Source organism: Somniosus microcephalus, chromosome 10 (assembly GCF_052327205.1).
Source record: "Somniosus microcephalus isolate GS21.2 chromosome 10, FLI_Smic_1.0, whole genome shotgun sequence".
Classification (NCBI taxonomy): domain Eukaryota; kingdom Metazoa; phylum Chordata; class Chondrichthyes; order Squaliformes; family Somniosidae; genus Somniosus; species Somniosus microcephalus.
Genome location: NC_140996.1, coordinates 106,380,505 through 106,397,454, shown reverse-complemented (window position 1 = coordinate 106,397,454; position 16,950 = coordinate 106,380,505). Strand labels below are relative to the sequence as shown.

At 52.0% G+C, this 16,950-nt stretch overlaps 1 protein-coding gene across 1 annotated transcript in view; it reads right to left on the bottom strand.

Annotated features, from left to right (window-relative positions):
- tpp2 (tripeptidyl peptidase 2) overlaps positions 1–16,950 on the bottom strand; it is a 222,366-nt gene that overhangs the window by 146,352 nt on the left and 59,064 nt on the right. The window contains exon 11 of the mRNA XM_085998280.1: positions 7,347–7,521. Within this exon, the coding sequence (XP_085854406.1) occupies positions 7,347–7,521 (175 nt within the window). The remainder of the gene's footprint in view (positions 1–7,346; positions 7,522–16,950) is intronic.

Below are 16,950 nucleotides of genomic sequence, written 5' to 3'. Positions count from 1 at the left end.
ACGAAGGAAGACACAAAAAACCTCCCTGGGATATCGGGAAAAATAGGGACATTGGCAAAGGAGGAACTGACGCAAATCAATATCTCTAAGGATATGGTGTTAAGGAAGCTAAAGGGATTGAAGGTGGACAAATCCCCAGGGCCTGATAACATGCATCCTAGGGTACTGAAGGAGGTGGCCCTAGAGATAGCGGATGCACTAAGGATGATTTTTCAGAATTCATTAGACTCGGGAACAGTGCCGATGGATTGGAGGGTAGCTAACGTTACCCCACTATTCAAAAAGGGGGGTAGGGAAAAAGCAGGTAATTACAGACCTGTAAGCCTTACATCAGTTGTGGGCAAAATGCTGGAGTCCATCATTAAGGATGAAATAGCGGAGCACTTAGCAAATGGGGACAGGATAGGACAGAGTCAACATGGATTTACAAAGGGTAAATCGTGCTTGACTAATCTATTGGAATTTTTTGAGGGAGTAACTGGTAGAATAGATGGGGGAGAGCCAGTAGATGTGGTGTACCTGGACTTCCAAAAGGCCTTCGATAAGGTCCCACATAAAAGATTAGCATGGAAAATTGAGGCTCATGGGATAAAGGGGAAAGTTTTGGCGTGGATAGGGAACTGGCTGTCAGATAGAAAACAGAGAGTTGGAATAAACGGCTCATTTTCTGAATGGCAGGCAGTAACAAGTGGGGTACCACAGGGATCTGTCCTGGGCCCCCAGCTGTTCACAATTTACATTAATGACCTGGATCAGGGAGTCGGATGCAGCATTTCCAAATTTGCAGACGACACTAAACTAGGAGGGGGGGTGGGCTCAGAGGAAGAGACCAGGAAGCTCCAGAGCGATTTGGACAGACTGGGCGATTGGGCGGATAAATGGCAGATGCACTATAATGTGGACAAGTGCGAAGTTATCCACCTTGGGTGCAGGAACGGGAGGGCAAATTATTATTTAAATGGCAATAGATTGGGAGAGGGGGAAGTACAGAGAGACCTGGGTGTTCTTGTACACCAGTCACTGAAGGCGAGCATGCAGGTGCAACAGGCGGTCAAGAAGGCAAACGGTATGCTGGCCTTCATAGCAAAAGGGTTAGAATACAGGAACAGGGATACCTTGCTGCAGCTGTACAGGGCACTGGTGAGACCACACCTCGAGTACTGTGTACAGTTTTGGTCGCCTCATCTGAGGAAGGATGTTCTTGCCATGGAGGGGGTGCAGCGGCGATTCACCAGGCTGATACCAGGAATGGCGGGAATGACCTATGAGGAGAGACTATGTAGTTTAGGGATGTACACACTGGAGTTTAGAAGATTGAGAGGGGACCTCATAGAAGTGTATAAAATTCTGACAGGTCTAGACAGACTGGATGCAGAAGGAATGTTTCCCTTGGCGGGTGAGAACAGAACTAGAGGACATAATTTAAGGATAAGGGCTAAACCATTTAGGACAGAGATGAGGGGGAATTTCTTCACTCAGAGAGTGGTGAACCTGTGGAACTCATTGCCACAGAGGGCAGTGTACGCCAGCTCATTAAATATATTTAAGAGGGAATTAGATATATTTCTACGGGCAAAAGGGGTTAAGGGTTACGGAGAGAAGGCGGGGACGGGATACTGAATTAAAGGATCAGCCATGATCTCATCGAATGGCGGAGCAGGCACGAAGGGCCGAATGGCCTACTCCTGCTCCTATCTTCTATGTATCTATGTATCTAAGTACAAACTTCTGATGAAGTGCACCTTCTATTAAAAATGCACACATTCGTATTATGAAGAGTAATTTGAAGTCTTGCTGTGTGTCCTGGGTTTCAGACGCTCAGACATGCATGTTAGTTAATATAATCCAATCCATTTCTATAAAGGAGCTGAAAGAATCTCAATAATACTTATAAAATAATCTGTTTAATGTTATAAATGTTGATAATCCTTACTACAAAGTTTAACCACAGATTTATTTTGAATAAAGGCAAACACAAGTAGCATGTAAAAGTGTGTATAGTCTTTCACCTATAAACATAGAAAATGCATTCATTTCTGGAGTAAAAGCTGAACATCTAATTAAAATAACTTAAAAAAGTTCAAAAGTTCTGAAGATTTCCAACTGTATTCTAAATAACACTTCTTGAACCACTTTTCAATGTGAATAAAAATAAATTAATGCGACTAGTGAAAAATGTACAGTGAAAATGTGTGTTCGGGAATTGTTTATTATTGCTAAAATAGTTAGTTACCTTCTGTGTGTATAAGGACAAGCATGTTACTATCACGGTTTTAAGTTATTACTGCAAGATACTCAACAGTCAGTTCTCATGATACTGAGAATTACACTTTTTAAATCAACCAATTTATAAAGTGTATTTTGAAAATCTTAATTTGCCCCAATCTTTATTTAAAAAAGGTGGTTAGGTTATACAAGGACATACGAACATATGAAAATGACAGGCAGGAAAAGACCAGCTGGTCCATTAAGCCTGTTTCTTAACCTGCCCTATTACCGCCTCCTCTCGCCTTGAATATCTCTTATTGTCTCTCAATGTCTCTTAATCTCTCCTGCTTTCTATCCTATCACGGACCTTCCCTTTTGTTCTTTCATCCCCTCCCCCTTTTCCCAGCCCCTAAACTCGCTTTTCATTTCCTGCTTTTTTCCAGTTCTGACGAAAGGTCATCGACCTGAAACATTAACTGTTTCTCTTTCCACGGATGCTGCCCTGGCCTGCTGAGTTTTTCCAGCGTTTTCTGTTGTTATTTCGGATTTCCAGCATCCGCAGTATTTTGCTATCACACTCATGATGGCTGGAATATCATAACTAGACATTTCCCACCAACCCCGCAGCCATGTAATCTTCTGGGAGGGACAAAAAAAGAGAACCCAGGGCCAATAAGGGGGAAAAAAAAAACACTGGAAAAATCCTCTCAGACGACTGGAAAGCTGGCATGCTTTCACGGAATAATTTAATGCTGGGTAATTCAGACACAAAATGGACAATATAATGAAGTGTTGCATGAGATCATTAGGAGGGGAAGAAATAAAAGGTTAACTTCTCGTTTGATTTTTAATTTCTAATTTCAACACCTTGTGGGGCTAAATTCAATAGCCCCAGAGTACGGGCGCGGGGAACCGCAATGTGCGATTAACCTGCGCCTGTGCAATGTAATACAGGCTGCTTGCTCATTTACATAATTTCTGCGTGCAGCCAGCGCTAACTGCACCGTTGATTGGCTGCACGCATCAGCAGGGGGCCCATAATTGTGAGAGGCTAGCACCAGTTAAAGGTAGCCTGCACCTCGTAAAGGGGAGGTGCATTGTGGCTGGAGTAGATGCTGGAAGTAGTTCTACAACGGATTCTAACTTGGGAAACACTCAGTAATGGCCTAACATGGGAGAGAGTGGGCTCCAAAGTTTTCAGACGCTGGACTGGAGGCCTTGGTGGAGGAGGAGGAAAGGAGGAGAGATATGCTGTATCCACAGGGGGCCAGGAGGCCCTCCAGACACACACTCAGGAGGCAGTGGGAGCAGACAGCCGTGGCAGTCAATGCCAGGAGTCAAGCCCCGAGGACCTGGATGCCGTGCCATAAGAAGTTCAATGAACTCACACGAGTGGTCAAGGTCAGTGAATACATCTTCAAATGTCATATCCTATCAACTGCACTACTAGCCTCAGCCACTGCTCAATGCACCACACCCCCATCACTCACCCATCAACAATCTCTATTAATCAGGACTCATACCTAACATTCATAGCTTCACCTCACCCTCACACACTTAGCACTGCTTCAATCCTCACACCCACATCTCATAGCTGGCACACACTGCCAGCTATTCAACCAGATTGCACGACACTCACTGACATACTTCAGGATAAGGAGACACACAACCGGAGGCAGCTGGAGCTAACCGGTGGGGGACAAGCACGCCTGTATATCCTAACCCCCATACAGGAGATGGTGATGGCCATTATTGGAATGGCCACTGCTGAGGCTAGTATCGGGGCTAAAACCATACCTAATCCTCCTTCTCACATTCCACTTCCCCCTCATCCCACAATCTCTTCTGATTTACAAGCTGCAGATGGTGTAAGCATGCACCTCTTGCTTCCCCCCACCCCCCTACCAGAACCTTACCTTTGTGTCTTTCTCCTTTCAGATACCAAGAACTGAAACCTGGCCAGGCACTGGTGGAAGAGCAGGAAGATAGTGATGATGAAGAAACACCATCACTTGATTTAACACTTGCAGCCAGGCACCAGCTCAGATACTGACACTGTGTTACTGACACTGTGCGTAATTTAGAGGATAGCATAGAGGTGGGATCTGCACGTGGTGAGACACCGGGCATGAGTGGCCTGCAGCCAGAGCAGGGGGGCAATGACGGTGCAGGTGCCAGCTCGCGGGAGGGCGAGGTCGCACACGTGTTCTGCAGCAGAGTACTCAGATAAGGGCTTCGATGGGGCAGGCTACAGAAGAAGGCTGATGGGTATGCACAATGAAATGCTTGGTGCATTCAGAAGCCTGCCAGAAAGCCTGCGTGCAATGTCAAGGAGCATGAAGGAGTCCGGCACCAACTTGGCACAGGCCTTTGCACAGAGCTTGGAGCCCTTCCTTTCCAACATGGAGGTGGTGGCCAACTCCATTAGCACACTTGCGGACCCAACCATAATGCAGACCAATTTCCCAGCTTCCATTGCAGCACAACATCGGAGTGCTACAGTGGATGCGCAGACTGTTGCCATCATGGCTCTGGATTCCAGTGTTCAAAGAGGCTTGCAAGCAACGTTCCCTCTAAGCTGCACGGCCACGTAGCTCTCTGCCAGTCCCGCGCAGCCCGGGAATGGCTTTTCCAATGTTAAGTTTTGCGCATTGTGAACGGGCTGCACAGCCCGTTAAAGGGGCCGCGCACCCCCCAAAAAATTAAGGGGAACATTGCTTGCAGGGTGTCACAGCAGTCCAGCAATCTGTCCCCCAACAGATTATTAGGAGTGCTAAGATTTCTCCCCAGGGGAGTGACAGTGGCTCGATGGAGCACAAACCCGCTGACCTCTCTCAGGATGACCGCATTCGTACTCCCCCCGCCACTGCCACTCTGCCAGTCCCCTTGCTGTTGCCCGTCAGCCAGCCAGCCCAGACTGCTGCCACGAATGCCGAGAGTTGCTCGAGGTTGTCCTCCAAGGCCATCTGCAGTCTCCTCCACTGAAAGTCAGCAGCCTTCCACCAGCCATGCTGCAGCCACTGGGGTAACACTGCATAGGAGCACTAGGACAGGCAAAGGCATACAGAAGACAGGCACTAAAGGAATGCACAAGGGTGATTAGTTTACGTTTGTATGCAATATAGCATGATTTGAGTTATAAATTTGGTTTGGAATGCTTATTTTGTGGAGACTTTTATTTTTGTATTGTGGTCAAGTGAACACTGTGATGGTCAGTGACAGAGGGGAGGTAAGGTTTGGGACTGTTGGTGAATGGAGAATTGGGCTCTCAGATGAGTTCTTCACGGGCAGCCAGGCCAGAAAGGGGCTGTCTCGGTTGCCTCCTCCTCAACTGCTTGCCGTATAACTGGTGGCAAGGGCTGTGCCCTCATGGTTGTTCAGCATGCAACAGACCATGACGAGTCTTGAAACCCGCTCTGCCGAGTATTGTAGGGCTCCTCTAGAACAGTCTAGGCAGCAGTAGCATTCGTTCAGCACGCCAATGATCTGCTCTATCACATTTTGTGTGGCAGCATGGCTTTCACTGTATGCATGCTGCGCACGTGTGCATGGGCTGCGCACCGGAGTCATCAGCCATGTCGTCAGCAGATAGCCCTTGTTGCCCAGTAGCCATCTTTGGTGGCTCAAATTCAGATGGCACAGCGGACTGCTGCAGAATGAAGGCATCAGGACTGCTTCCTGGATACCGGACACTGATTCGCTGCCTATGGTCACACACCAGCAGGGCGTTGAGGGAGTGGAATCCCTTTCGGCCCTGGTACATGGCAGAGTTGACATGCAGTGCCCACAAAGCGATGTGCGTGCAGTCAATGACACCTTGTACCACGGGGAAGCCTGCAATCCTAGTGAAGCCGTGTGCTCACTCCACCTGCTAATCTCTGGCAAGAGAGAATGAAATGTCGTCATCTCTCTTGGAATACAGAGTCTCAGTTGCTTCCCTTATGCAACAGTGGATGGCAAACTGCGAGATGGTGCAAATATCTCGAGTTCCAGCCTGGAAGGAGCCCGATGCATGAACGTTCAATGCCATGGTCACCTTCACAGCTACTGGCAATGTGGTCCTTGCCCTGCTCTGAGATTGCAGTTGTGGCTGCAGCAGATGGAAGATTTCAGTGAGTACGTCCTTACTGAAGTGCAGACGTCTCACACATTGTTCCTCGCTGAGGTTCAGGTTGGAGAATTGCTCCCCGAATACCCTGGGTGGATATGGCCTCCTGCTGAGAGCCCTTCTCCCCTCCCTCCTCCAGCAGCTTGCCCTGCTCTGCGTGCCCTCTGTTCATTCTCCAAGTCATGCTGTATTCCAAGGGGAATTCCTACGAGTGCAGCCATGTCTGGCAGCAAGTAGTTTGTGCAGAAACCTTGAAGTCAGCAAAAAGTCCTTCAGCACATTGCCAGACCGATCCATGTAGACTTTGGCAACTTGAAACAACTATAGAAAGCACCAAACAGCTGTGGATGCGTACCAACAGGAAATCAACCAGCAACTAACCTGTCCGTAGTTGATGATCCCTTTAAATAGCACCGGTGGAGGGTCCTTCCTGCTGCTGAATGCATGTTCAGCTGTGCGATGTTAAGAGGGAGTGGCAGCTGGTGCGTTGAACTCCAAAATGGCAGCGCTGGCGTCAAGACGTCTTGATCTACCTGCTCTGCATACTTCCAGCGGATGTTCACTGCGCTCACGCCCTCACCAATATGGCGTCCGGCACAATTCGCCCCACAAGTGTGCGCCGCTGCAGATGCAATTTTGGAGCTCTATGGGCACTTACAGCACCCAAAAAACGGGTGCTACGGATTCGAAATGTGCCTCTTATGTTTTACAGTCACTGAACTAATCTCCAAGATATAGACTAAGCCAGATCATTTTATTGGATAACTATGTGTGAGATGGAATTAAAATGAGACATACAATTTATATCACAAACATATTGCTAAATTATGTGATGAGATACAATTTTATCAAAAACATCACACCATATTATGTTGCATCTAACTGTACCTCACCTACTCCAAGATCTTAGCAAGAACTCAACATTCAGACATTAGATAATACACTTTTGACAGGAGAGTTAATTTCACTTTTTTCAAACAATCCCAATGCAGTAAGCCCAGTTCAAAACTATTCAATATTAAAAACATACCTGAATTACACCATGTCCTTGTGCAAATACTTCAATATCATCAACCTTCATTGCTGTGTTTTCAAGTGCTCGCCGAATGAAATGAACTGTGTAACCAACACCATTAACTTTAAGACCTGTAAAATTTAATAAAACATAAGCAAATGGAATGCTAATCATATAGGTAGAACCATAGAGTACAAATCAGAAGACATGCTGCAGTAAGATCACACAGAGTATTGGTCAGTGAGATACAAGGAAAGTCAAGCACTAGAAGTAATTCAGAGAAGAGGCATGAGCTGACCTGCAATTTATTTAGTAATTGGATTGTAGGGTCTTATGGATGGACTAGGGTGAGCTGAATGGCGCTACTCAGCTACATTTACCTTGTGAACACATTCAGAATTAGAAGTTGAGGTTTCCACTTATGAAAATATGGGCCCAAATTATTTGTCTCCTCATACTTGTACCAAAGCTAAGAATTACTGTCCATTCATCCTTACATGGTCAAAAAAGATATATATAATGTTACACAAAACTACAGTATGTATATTGAACATTTATTTTTAAGTGTTTTATGGGACTGGCACAATGGGTTATTACACCTAGAATCATTACAGCACAGAAGGAGGCCATTCGGCCCATCGAGCCCGTGCTGGCTCTCAACAAGAGCACTTCAGCTAGTCCTACTCCACCGCCCTTTCCCTGTAGCCCTACAATTTTTTTTCCTTCAGGTACTTATCCAATTCCCTTTTGAAAGTCACAATTGAATCTGCCTCCACCACACTTTCAGGCAGTGAATTCCAGATCATAACTACTCGCTGCGTAAAAAAGTTTTTCCTCATGTCGCCTTTGGATCGTCTGCCAATCACCTTAAATCTGTGTCCTCTGGTTCTCGACCCTTCCGCCAATGGGAACAGTTTCTCTCTATCTACTCTGTCTAGACCACTCATGATTTTGATCACCTCTATCAAATCTCCTCTCAATCTTCTCTGCTCTAAGGAGAACAACCCCAGCTTCTCTAGTCTATCCACGTAACTGAAGTCCCTCATCCCTGGAAACATTCTTGTAAATCTTTTCTGCACCTTCTCAGAGGTCTTCACATCCTTCCTAAAGTGAGGTGCCCAGAATTGGACACAATACTCCAGTTGAGGCCGAACCAGTGTTTTATAAAGGTTCATCATAACTTCCTTGCTTTTGTACTCTAAGGGGGGGATTTTAAATCAGGTGCGGGCTGGTGTCGTTTTATCCAAATTTCGTGTCTCCCACACGAATCTAAATGAATGTGGGAGATTGATGCAATTTTAACTGAATTGGCCAATTGACTTCCAACGTGTGGGAAGCCTTTGCAAATGGGTTTTTCATGACTGAAAGTCCCCTCCGATGAAGTCATCATTGCTGCTGCATTTAAGGTCCACAACAAGCCTTGCTTCTTCTGCAGACTGCCAAGCTTCTTGACAGTGCAGTGCGAGGGAGCTGCAGCAAATATGACAAGTGGGAGGGCCAGATCAGCTCCTTGCTTTGACGAGGTGGCACTGCAGGCATTAGTGGATGGGGCTAGGGCCAACAGGGAGGTGCTCTGCCCTTCATCAGGGAGGAAGAGGCCTCCCACTGAGACCAAGGCAGTGTGGATGCAGGTGGCTGAGGAGGTCAACTCCTTGGGAGTCACCTGCAGAACCTGGATACAGTGCAGGAAAAGATTTCATGACCTTCAGCGCACTGGAAAAGTGAGTATGAATTTCCCATCACCCTCAATCTGATCCCCATTGCCTTTCCTCACCAGCACTCAGCTTTAGCAATCTCTTCCTCCACATCCCACTTGACACTGACATCCATGCACTCTTACCCATTCCCTCTCTCTATGCTCACATTCACATAACTATTCCACCATGCAGCCCTCACACTCCCTATCACTCTGATGCTTTGAACACAACTGACAACACCTTGGTCTTGCAACCTCACTCCATCTTTGTCTCCTTCCAAGTATCTATGCTATGCAATCCCTACACTCACTCCTTCATTCTCACTCAACCTCCACTTGTCTCCCTCATTGCAGGAAAAGAGAGCTCACAACAAAAGAGAGCGAGCCAGGACAGGAGGAGGGACAGCCTCAAAAGCCCACCTGACCCCCTGGGAGGAGGCCGTCCTGCAAATTATGGGAATAGAGGTGGATTTGCGCGTGGGGGACGGACAGACGGGTGTACACAGTAAGCTGGTGACAGAAAAGTTTCCCATCTCTCTCATTGACATTGCATGAGTCGCTGATAATGATTGTGAAGCTGTAACAGATGGACTTATGAGCATCTGCAAAAAGCTATGTGCATGTAGCCTTTGCATCACATCTCTGACTCTTTCCTTTACTCCCCCACAGGACCATCACAAGCATCCGTCCCCCCTAGCCTGGAAGAGGAGGCTGAGCAGCCAGACTCCTCAGAGGAAGCTGCAACCTCTGAGGGTGCACCGTCAGCAGAATTCAGCGCACCCAGCACCAGCGCAGACACTCACACCTCGGTGGGACTTTTGGGACATAGAGTAGTGTTGTCACCTGGTGTATCACAGCTCAGAAGTGAGCATCAGCAGATTGTGGAGACAGGGACAGCAGTGGAGAGTCCTACTCGCAGGGCGCAGGACTCTGCCAGCTTGGCTCAGCAGCATGTCGACCCTCTGCCTCTGGGTCCATCCATAAGGTCAAAGGTGATGGAACTCCAGGCACAGATGCAGGAGTCTCTGGCAGGTTTTGTCTCTAGGGTCGCTGCGAGTATGGAGCGAATGGAGGAGTCCATAACGAACATGAGCAGAGCCCTTGTGGAGTCATTGGCGCATGAACGCATCACCACGGAGAGGATGGCTACCTCCGTGGTAAGGCTGGCTACCGTAGAGGAGAGGATGGCTACCGTAGAGGAGAGGATGGCTACGGCCATGGAGGAGCTTAGTCGCCAGGGTATGGAAAACATGGTCATTGTTCAGAATAGAATGACATCTCTTGAGGAGCGATGGGCATCTATTGAACAGAGAAACCAGACCTTCATGGAAGTCCTTCTGAGTAGGACTGCCAGTGCAGATACAGGTCCCCATGGCCCCCCTGATGTGCAGCAAGGTGCTCTCCAGCCACTTGCAGGCGCTGAGGGGGACCTGACCCATGAGAGGGAGATTGGTGGCAGACATCAAGGAAGTGGGGGCTCCTCTCCAAGCGCTCACACTTCCATGCCACTGCAGAGCCCTCGGTCAGAGCCCCACCAGAGTCCACACCCAAGTGAGATAGATGTCTCAACCCCTGCACAGCTACAGGAGCAGCAGACTGTTGACGAGCCCTCACAGGCTCGCAACCCCAGAGGAGCCCGCCAAAGGAGCAGCAGCAAAGTGAGCAAGGGGCCTCTACATCTGCTGAAGCCACAGGGGAGGCATCACGTAGGAGCACGCATAAGAGGAAAATAAAGCACAGTCACAAGGGTAGTCACTTGGGTGCAATTTTGTGTTTATTGTAAAAATGCCATCACGTCGTTATTGAACATAAAAATTCTGATGGCAAATGTTGCAGTTGTGGCGTCTGTCATTTCGCTATTGGGAATTCCACATTGAGGCCTTAGGAATACTTGCAACTGTCAGTATGGTGGTCAGAGTGCTAGGAATCCTCTGGTTCTTGGTCATTGTCAAAGCTCTGGTAAGAAGCAGCAAGGCAAAAGTGTTTGATTGACTAGACTAAGCAAATCTGGCCAGGGTGAGTGCGTTCCTTGCATCCCGGGCAGCAATGTTCTCGCGTAATGCTGCTGCTGGTTGATGGGCCTCTGCAGGATGTTCGTTTTCGCACTCCTCCTCCTCCTCTTCCTCATCTGAGGAGGATATGTGAGGAGCCAGCTGGTCCTCAGGAATCTGCAAGCCATGAAACCGTGCCATGTTGTGAAGTGCACAGCAAACCACGATGATTCTGGAGACCCTGGCTGCTAAGTACTGTAGGGCTCCACCTGATCTATCCAGGCATCTGAAGCGCATCTTCAGCAAACCAATGGTTTGCTCGATAATGGATCTGGTGGAAATGTGGCTGGAGTTGTAGCGCTCCTCAGCTTTGTTGGCTGGCCTCCTCAACGGCGTCATTAGCCATGTCCTCAGGGGATAGCCCTTGTCTCCAAGTAGCCATCTGCTAAGTTGGTCTGGTGGACTGAATAGTGGAGGCACACTAGACTGGCGCAGTATGAAGGAGTCATGGAAACTGCCAGGGTACATGGCACAAACATGCAAAATCTCCTTCTTGTGGTCACACACCAGCTGAACGTTGAAGGAGTGGAAGCCCTTGCGGTTGACAAAAATACCTAGATTGCGATGAGGTGCCCTAAGGGCCACATGTGTGTAGTCAACAATGCCCTGCACCCTTGGAAAGCCTGCCAGATGAGCTAATCCAACCGCTCGCGCCGTGACATTTGCTCGATCCTTGGTGAAATGGATGTGATTGCGCGCGAGGGCAAAGAGGGCATCGGTTACCTGCGTGATGCAAGTGTGTGCGGCTGCCTGGGAGATGCTGCTGATGTCTGCTGCTGATCCCTGGAATGAGCCTGAGGCAAAAAAATTGAGTGCAGTGGTGACTTTGATGACAACTGGTAATGCTTGTCCACCTGGTCCTCTGGGTAGCAGGTCTTGCTGTAGCATTGTGCAGATGTCAGTCACTGCCTCTCGCGAAAGTCGGAGCCGCCTTTGGCACTGCTGCTCAGACATGTTGAGGTAGCTGACCCTGCATCTGTAGACCCTGTTTGGGGGGAATCTCCGGTGCCAACGGGCTTCCAGGCGCTGGCCCCTTCTGGCCTGTGCAGCTTCAGGTGGGTGAGCAACAGCCTGATGCTCCTGCTGCTGTTGTTATTCCTGGTGCTGCTGCTGCCACGGCGGCTGGTGCTCGAGCTCCTCTAATGCCCAGATGGGAAGGAAATAAACGGCTCCCATGCTTCTGGTATATGCCTCTGTTCAGGAAGTGCTGTGAAGGTGGCGAGAGGGGTTTCCCAGGAGGTCACACTGAAGATGGGCGTGAGGCTCCAACCTTCCACAGGTGTGGTTAAGCCTTCTAAAAGTTGCCCCAGACCCGAGACCACTAAGTCCTGCCACCTGCAAATCATGGCTGATCAAATCTCCTCTTTAATGGTTGACCTGCAGTTGATAGTCAGCAATCCAATAGTGTTCCCGCCAGGTTTCACATTCGTGTTTCCCACCAGGCGTGTTTCATGTGGGAAAAGGGTTAAATTCGCAAGGGCCTTTCAAAATAGGATTATAGAGGCCATTTAGTGGTTGTTAAGGGCCTTAACAACCAGTCCCGCCTGTTGGATGCAGGACGGAGTCGGGACCATCAGACACGACTGAGTTAAAATTGCTCGGAGTCGGGAACCAGGCCGGGGGGGGGGGGGGGGGGGTTCCGCCCGCCAGTTTTTGCGATTTTAACCCCCCGCACGCCTCCAAGCCCGACTCCACAGCTCAAATGAAAATCGAGGCCTATGCCTCTATTTATGAAGTCTAGTATCCTGTATGCTTTTTTAACTGCTTTCTCAACCTGCCCTGCCACCTTCAATGATTTGTGCACATATACCCCCAGGTCTCTCTGTTCATGCACCCCTTTAGAATTGTACTCTATTTATATTGCCTCTCCTTATTCTTCCTACCAAAATGTATCACTTTACACTTTTGTGTGTTATATTTCATCTGCCACATGTCCGCCCATTTCACCAGCCTATGTTCTTTGGGATTGAACTCATCTGTAGCTCTTGGCAGCAAGGATCCTTACATGAAACTGACTGCAGTAAGTTGGCAATTTTACTCAAAACAGACTGAAAGGGTAGTTGATGTAGTGAGAAATTGAAACGGAACAGGGGTAAGAAAAGGTACATTCTTAGGCCAGAGAACATGAAGTTTAACAACAAACAAACCAGCACAACTTCCATTTATATAGAACCTTTAATGTAAATAAAATTCCAAGGCTCTTCATAGAAGGCATTTGGAAAATACCCAGCAACTCAGAGAAGTAGAGATTAGGAGGGGTGACCAAAAGCTTGGTTGGTGAGATGAATTTTGAGGACTTTATTAAAAAAGAGGTGGAGAGCTAGAGAGTATTAGGGAGGCAATTCCAGAGAGTAGGTACAGCTAGGTGTCATCAGTACACATGTGGAAGCAGACCCCATATCAGCACGTAGATAAGGTACAGAAGGGGGTTGAGCACAGAGCGTCGGTGGACTCCAGATGCAATGATGGGGAGGGTGGGAAGAGAAGCAATTGATGGAGATGCTCTTGTTACGTTCAGATAGGTAGTTGTGAATCTACGCAAGGGCTAGAGGAGAGGTATTGGCGAAGGATGGCAGGATTGACTGTGTCAAACGTTATATAGAGAGGTCGAAGAAGACGAGGAGAGATATTGCACCGCAGTTAGTCACGGAGAATGTTGTTCATGACTTTGGTTGGGCCATTTCCACACCATGGGAGAGGCAGAAGCTTGAACACGGCGTTACGATAGAGATGGGAACAGAAGTAATGGAACTTTCAAGGACCTTAAAGACAAAAGGGACATTGGAGAAAGTACTGCAGTTGGTGAGGATGGAATGGTTGAGTGTGGTTATCCTATACCTGACTTTCAGTGACCGATATTGATAGTCAGTGCAGATATTGGAAGAGTATTCCATTGTTAGCGCTAACATCCTATAACCACATACAATTTACCAAGAAAATCACTTCACATTATATCATCATCAAATTGCACTTGTAAATAAACTAGAACTTTGCTCAGCAAAAATGAAGATAGCAATTTCAGGGTTCCCGAACATAAAACACTTAGGTAGATGGTCCATAGAAAACTTGCTGCAGATACTTCTAAACTGCACATCATTTTAGGCTGTTTTGTTGGAAATGCACCAAAAGACAAGTGCGCCTATACATTATGTACTAGCTGAAGTGCCCGGCGGTGCCGAGGCTTTTTCGAGGGCATGTTGTTGTTGGAAGAGAGAGAGAGAGAGAGAGAGAGCGCGACTGGGGGGGGGGGGGGGGTGGAGAGAGAGAGAGAGCGCGACTGGGGGGTAAGAGAAAGAGCGACTGGGGGGTAAGAGAGAGAGAGACTGGGGGGAAGAGAGGGCGGGTGGGGGGAAGAGGGGGCGGGGGGGGGAAGGGGGAGCGGAAGGGAGGGCGCGGGGGGGGAAGGGAGGGCGCGGGGGGGGAAGGGAGGGCGCGGGGGGGGGGGAAGGGAGGGCGCGGGGGGGGGGAAGGGAGGGCGCGGGGGGGGGAAGGGAGGGCGCGGGGGGGGGAAGGGAGGGCGCGGGGGGGGGAAGGGAGGGCGCGGGGGGGGGAAGGGAGGGCGCGGGGGGGGGAAGGGAGGGCGCGGGGGGGGGAAGGGAGGGCGCGGGGGGGGGAAGGGAGGGCGCGGGGGGGGGAAGGGAGGGCGCGGGGGGGGGAAGGGAGGGCGCGGGGGGGGGAAGGGAGGGCGCGGGGGGGGAAGGGAGGGCGCGGGGGGGGGAAGGGAGGGCGCGGGGGGGGGAAGGGAGGGCGCGGGGGGGGGAAGGGAGGGCGCGGGGGGGGGGGAAGGGAGGGCGCGGGGGGGGAAGGGAGGGCGCGGGGGGGGAAGGGAGGGCGCGGGGGGGGGAAGGGAGGGCGCGGGGGGGGGAAGGGAGGGCGCGGGGGGGGGAAGGGAGGGCGCGGGGGGGGGAAGGGAGGGCGCGGGGGGGGGAAGGGAGGGCGGGGAGGGGAAGGGAGGGCGGGGGGGGGAAGGGAGGGCGGGGGGGGGAAGGGAGGGCGGGGGGGGAAGGGAGGGCGGGGGGGGAAGGGAGGGCGGGGGGGGAAGGGAGGGCGGGGGGGGGAAGGGAGGGCGGGGGGGGGAAGGGAGGGCGGGGGGGGGAAGGGAGGGCGGGGGGGGGAAGGGAGGGCGGGGGGGGGAAGGGAGGGCGGGGGGGGGAAGGGAGGGCGGGGGGGGAAGGGAGGGCGGGGGGGGAAGGGAGGGCGGGGGGGGAAGGGAGGGCGGGGGGGGAAGGGAGGGCGGGGGGGGAAGGGAGGGCGGGGGGGAGGGAGGGCGGGGGGGGGGGAGGGCGGGGGGGGGGGAGGGCGGGGGGGGGGGGAGGGAGGGCGGGGGGGGGAAGGGAGGGCGGGGGGGGAAGGGAGGGCGGGGGGGGGAAGGGAGGGCGGGGGGGGGAAGGGAGGGCGGGGGGGGGAAGGGAGGGCGGGGGGGGGAAGGGAGGGCGGGGGGGGGAAGGGAGGGCGGGGGGGGAAGGGAGGGCGGGGGGGGAAGGGAGGGCGGGGGGGGAAGGGAGGGCGGGGGGGGGAAGGGAGGGCGGGGGGGGAAGGGAGGGCGGGGGGGGGAAGGGAGGGCGGGGGGGGGAAGGGAGGGCGGGGGGGGGAAGGGAGGGCGGGGGGGGGAAGGGAGGGCGGGGGGGGGAAGGGAGGGCGGGGGGGGGAAGGGAGGGCGGGGGGGGGAAGGGAGGGCGGGGGGGGGAAGGGAGGGCGGGGGGGGGAAGGGAGGGCGGGGGGGAAGGGAGGGCGGGGGGGAAGGGAGGGCGGGGGGGAAGGGAGGGGAAGGGCGGGCGGGGGAGGGGGAAGGGAGGGCGGGGGGAAGGGAGGGGAAGGGCGGGGGGATGGGAGGGGAAGGGCGGGGGGATGGGAGGGGAAGGGCGGGGGGATGGGAGGGGAAGGGCGGGGGGAAGGGAGGGGGAGGGGAAGGGCGGGCGGGCGGGGGAGGGGGAAGGGAGGGCGGGGGGAAGAAGGGGAGGGGAAGGGGGGGAGGGAGAAAGGGAGGGCTTGAGGCTGAGAGACGGCCACGCCCGGTTGCCGGGGTAACCCTGCCGCGCCGCCCCGCACTCCCGAGAGCCCCGCTCTCGAAGCCGCAGCCGCCCCGCCCCGCACTCCCGAGAGCCCCGCTCTCCAAGCCCCAGCCGGCCCGCACTCCCGTTGCCGGGGTAACCTTTCCCGCTCACCAAGGCCGAGATCCGCACTCTCGAGAGCCCCGCCCGAGCCGAGCGCGGAACAGAGTCTCACCTGCTCCTGCTGCGCGCGCACCCTGACCCTCGTGGCTGACGCCGTTGCCCCGGGTAACGTGACACCGGGGGGGGGGGGGGGGGGGGTGGGGTGAGGAGCTTAGCAGCAGCCCAGTTACCTAGCTCGGGCCTGGCTGGGCAAGAAAGGCCCAGGCTTTCAGGCCTAAGAAAAAAACGGGCAAAGGTAGGAAAAAGAATGTTCAGGTTAGATAAAATATTTACAAATGAGTGATTTATTTTAAAAGAATTTAATAAATTGAATTTTATTTTGCTGGAAATGTATATTTGAAAAGAAAGACGCAGAAAGCAGGAAAAAGAATGGAAGCAAGATGGCGGCTACTCACCTCGTTTCAGAACGATAAGGCCCGCCCACACACGCACCGATTGGTCGACCGTCAGGTCACCAAAGCGTAGGATTGGTCAATCGTCCCGTCACTCGACCGTAGGAGGGCCCGGCCGCACGCGGCAGCAAGCCGCCGTACGATTGGTCGACCTCGAGGTCACTCTGTCGCAAATGAGCGGATAATGAGATGCTAATGAGCGGAATGTTGAAGGTTTTTGGGATACCGCGGGTGCGATTTTAGCCCGGCCGAAACGTAAATACGCTTAAAACCGTCTCGGAAGCGTAAGCTTTCGAGCGCATAGCC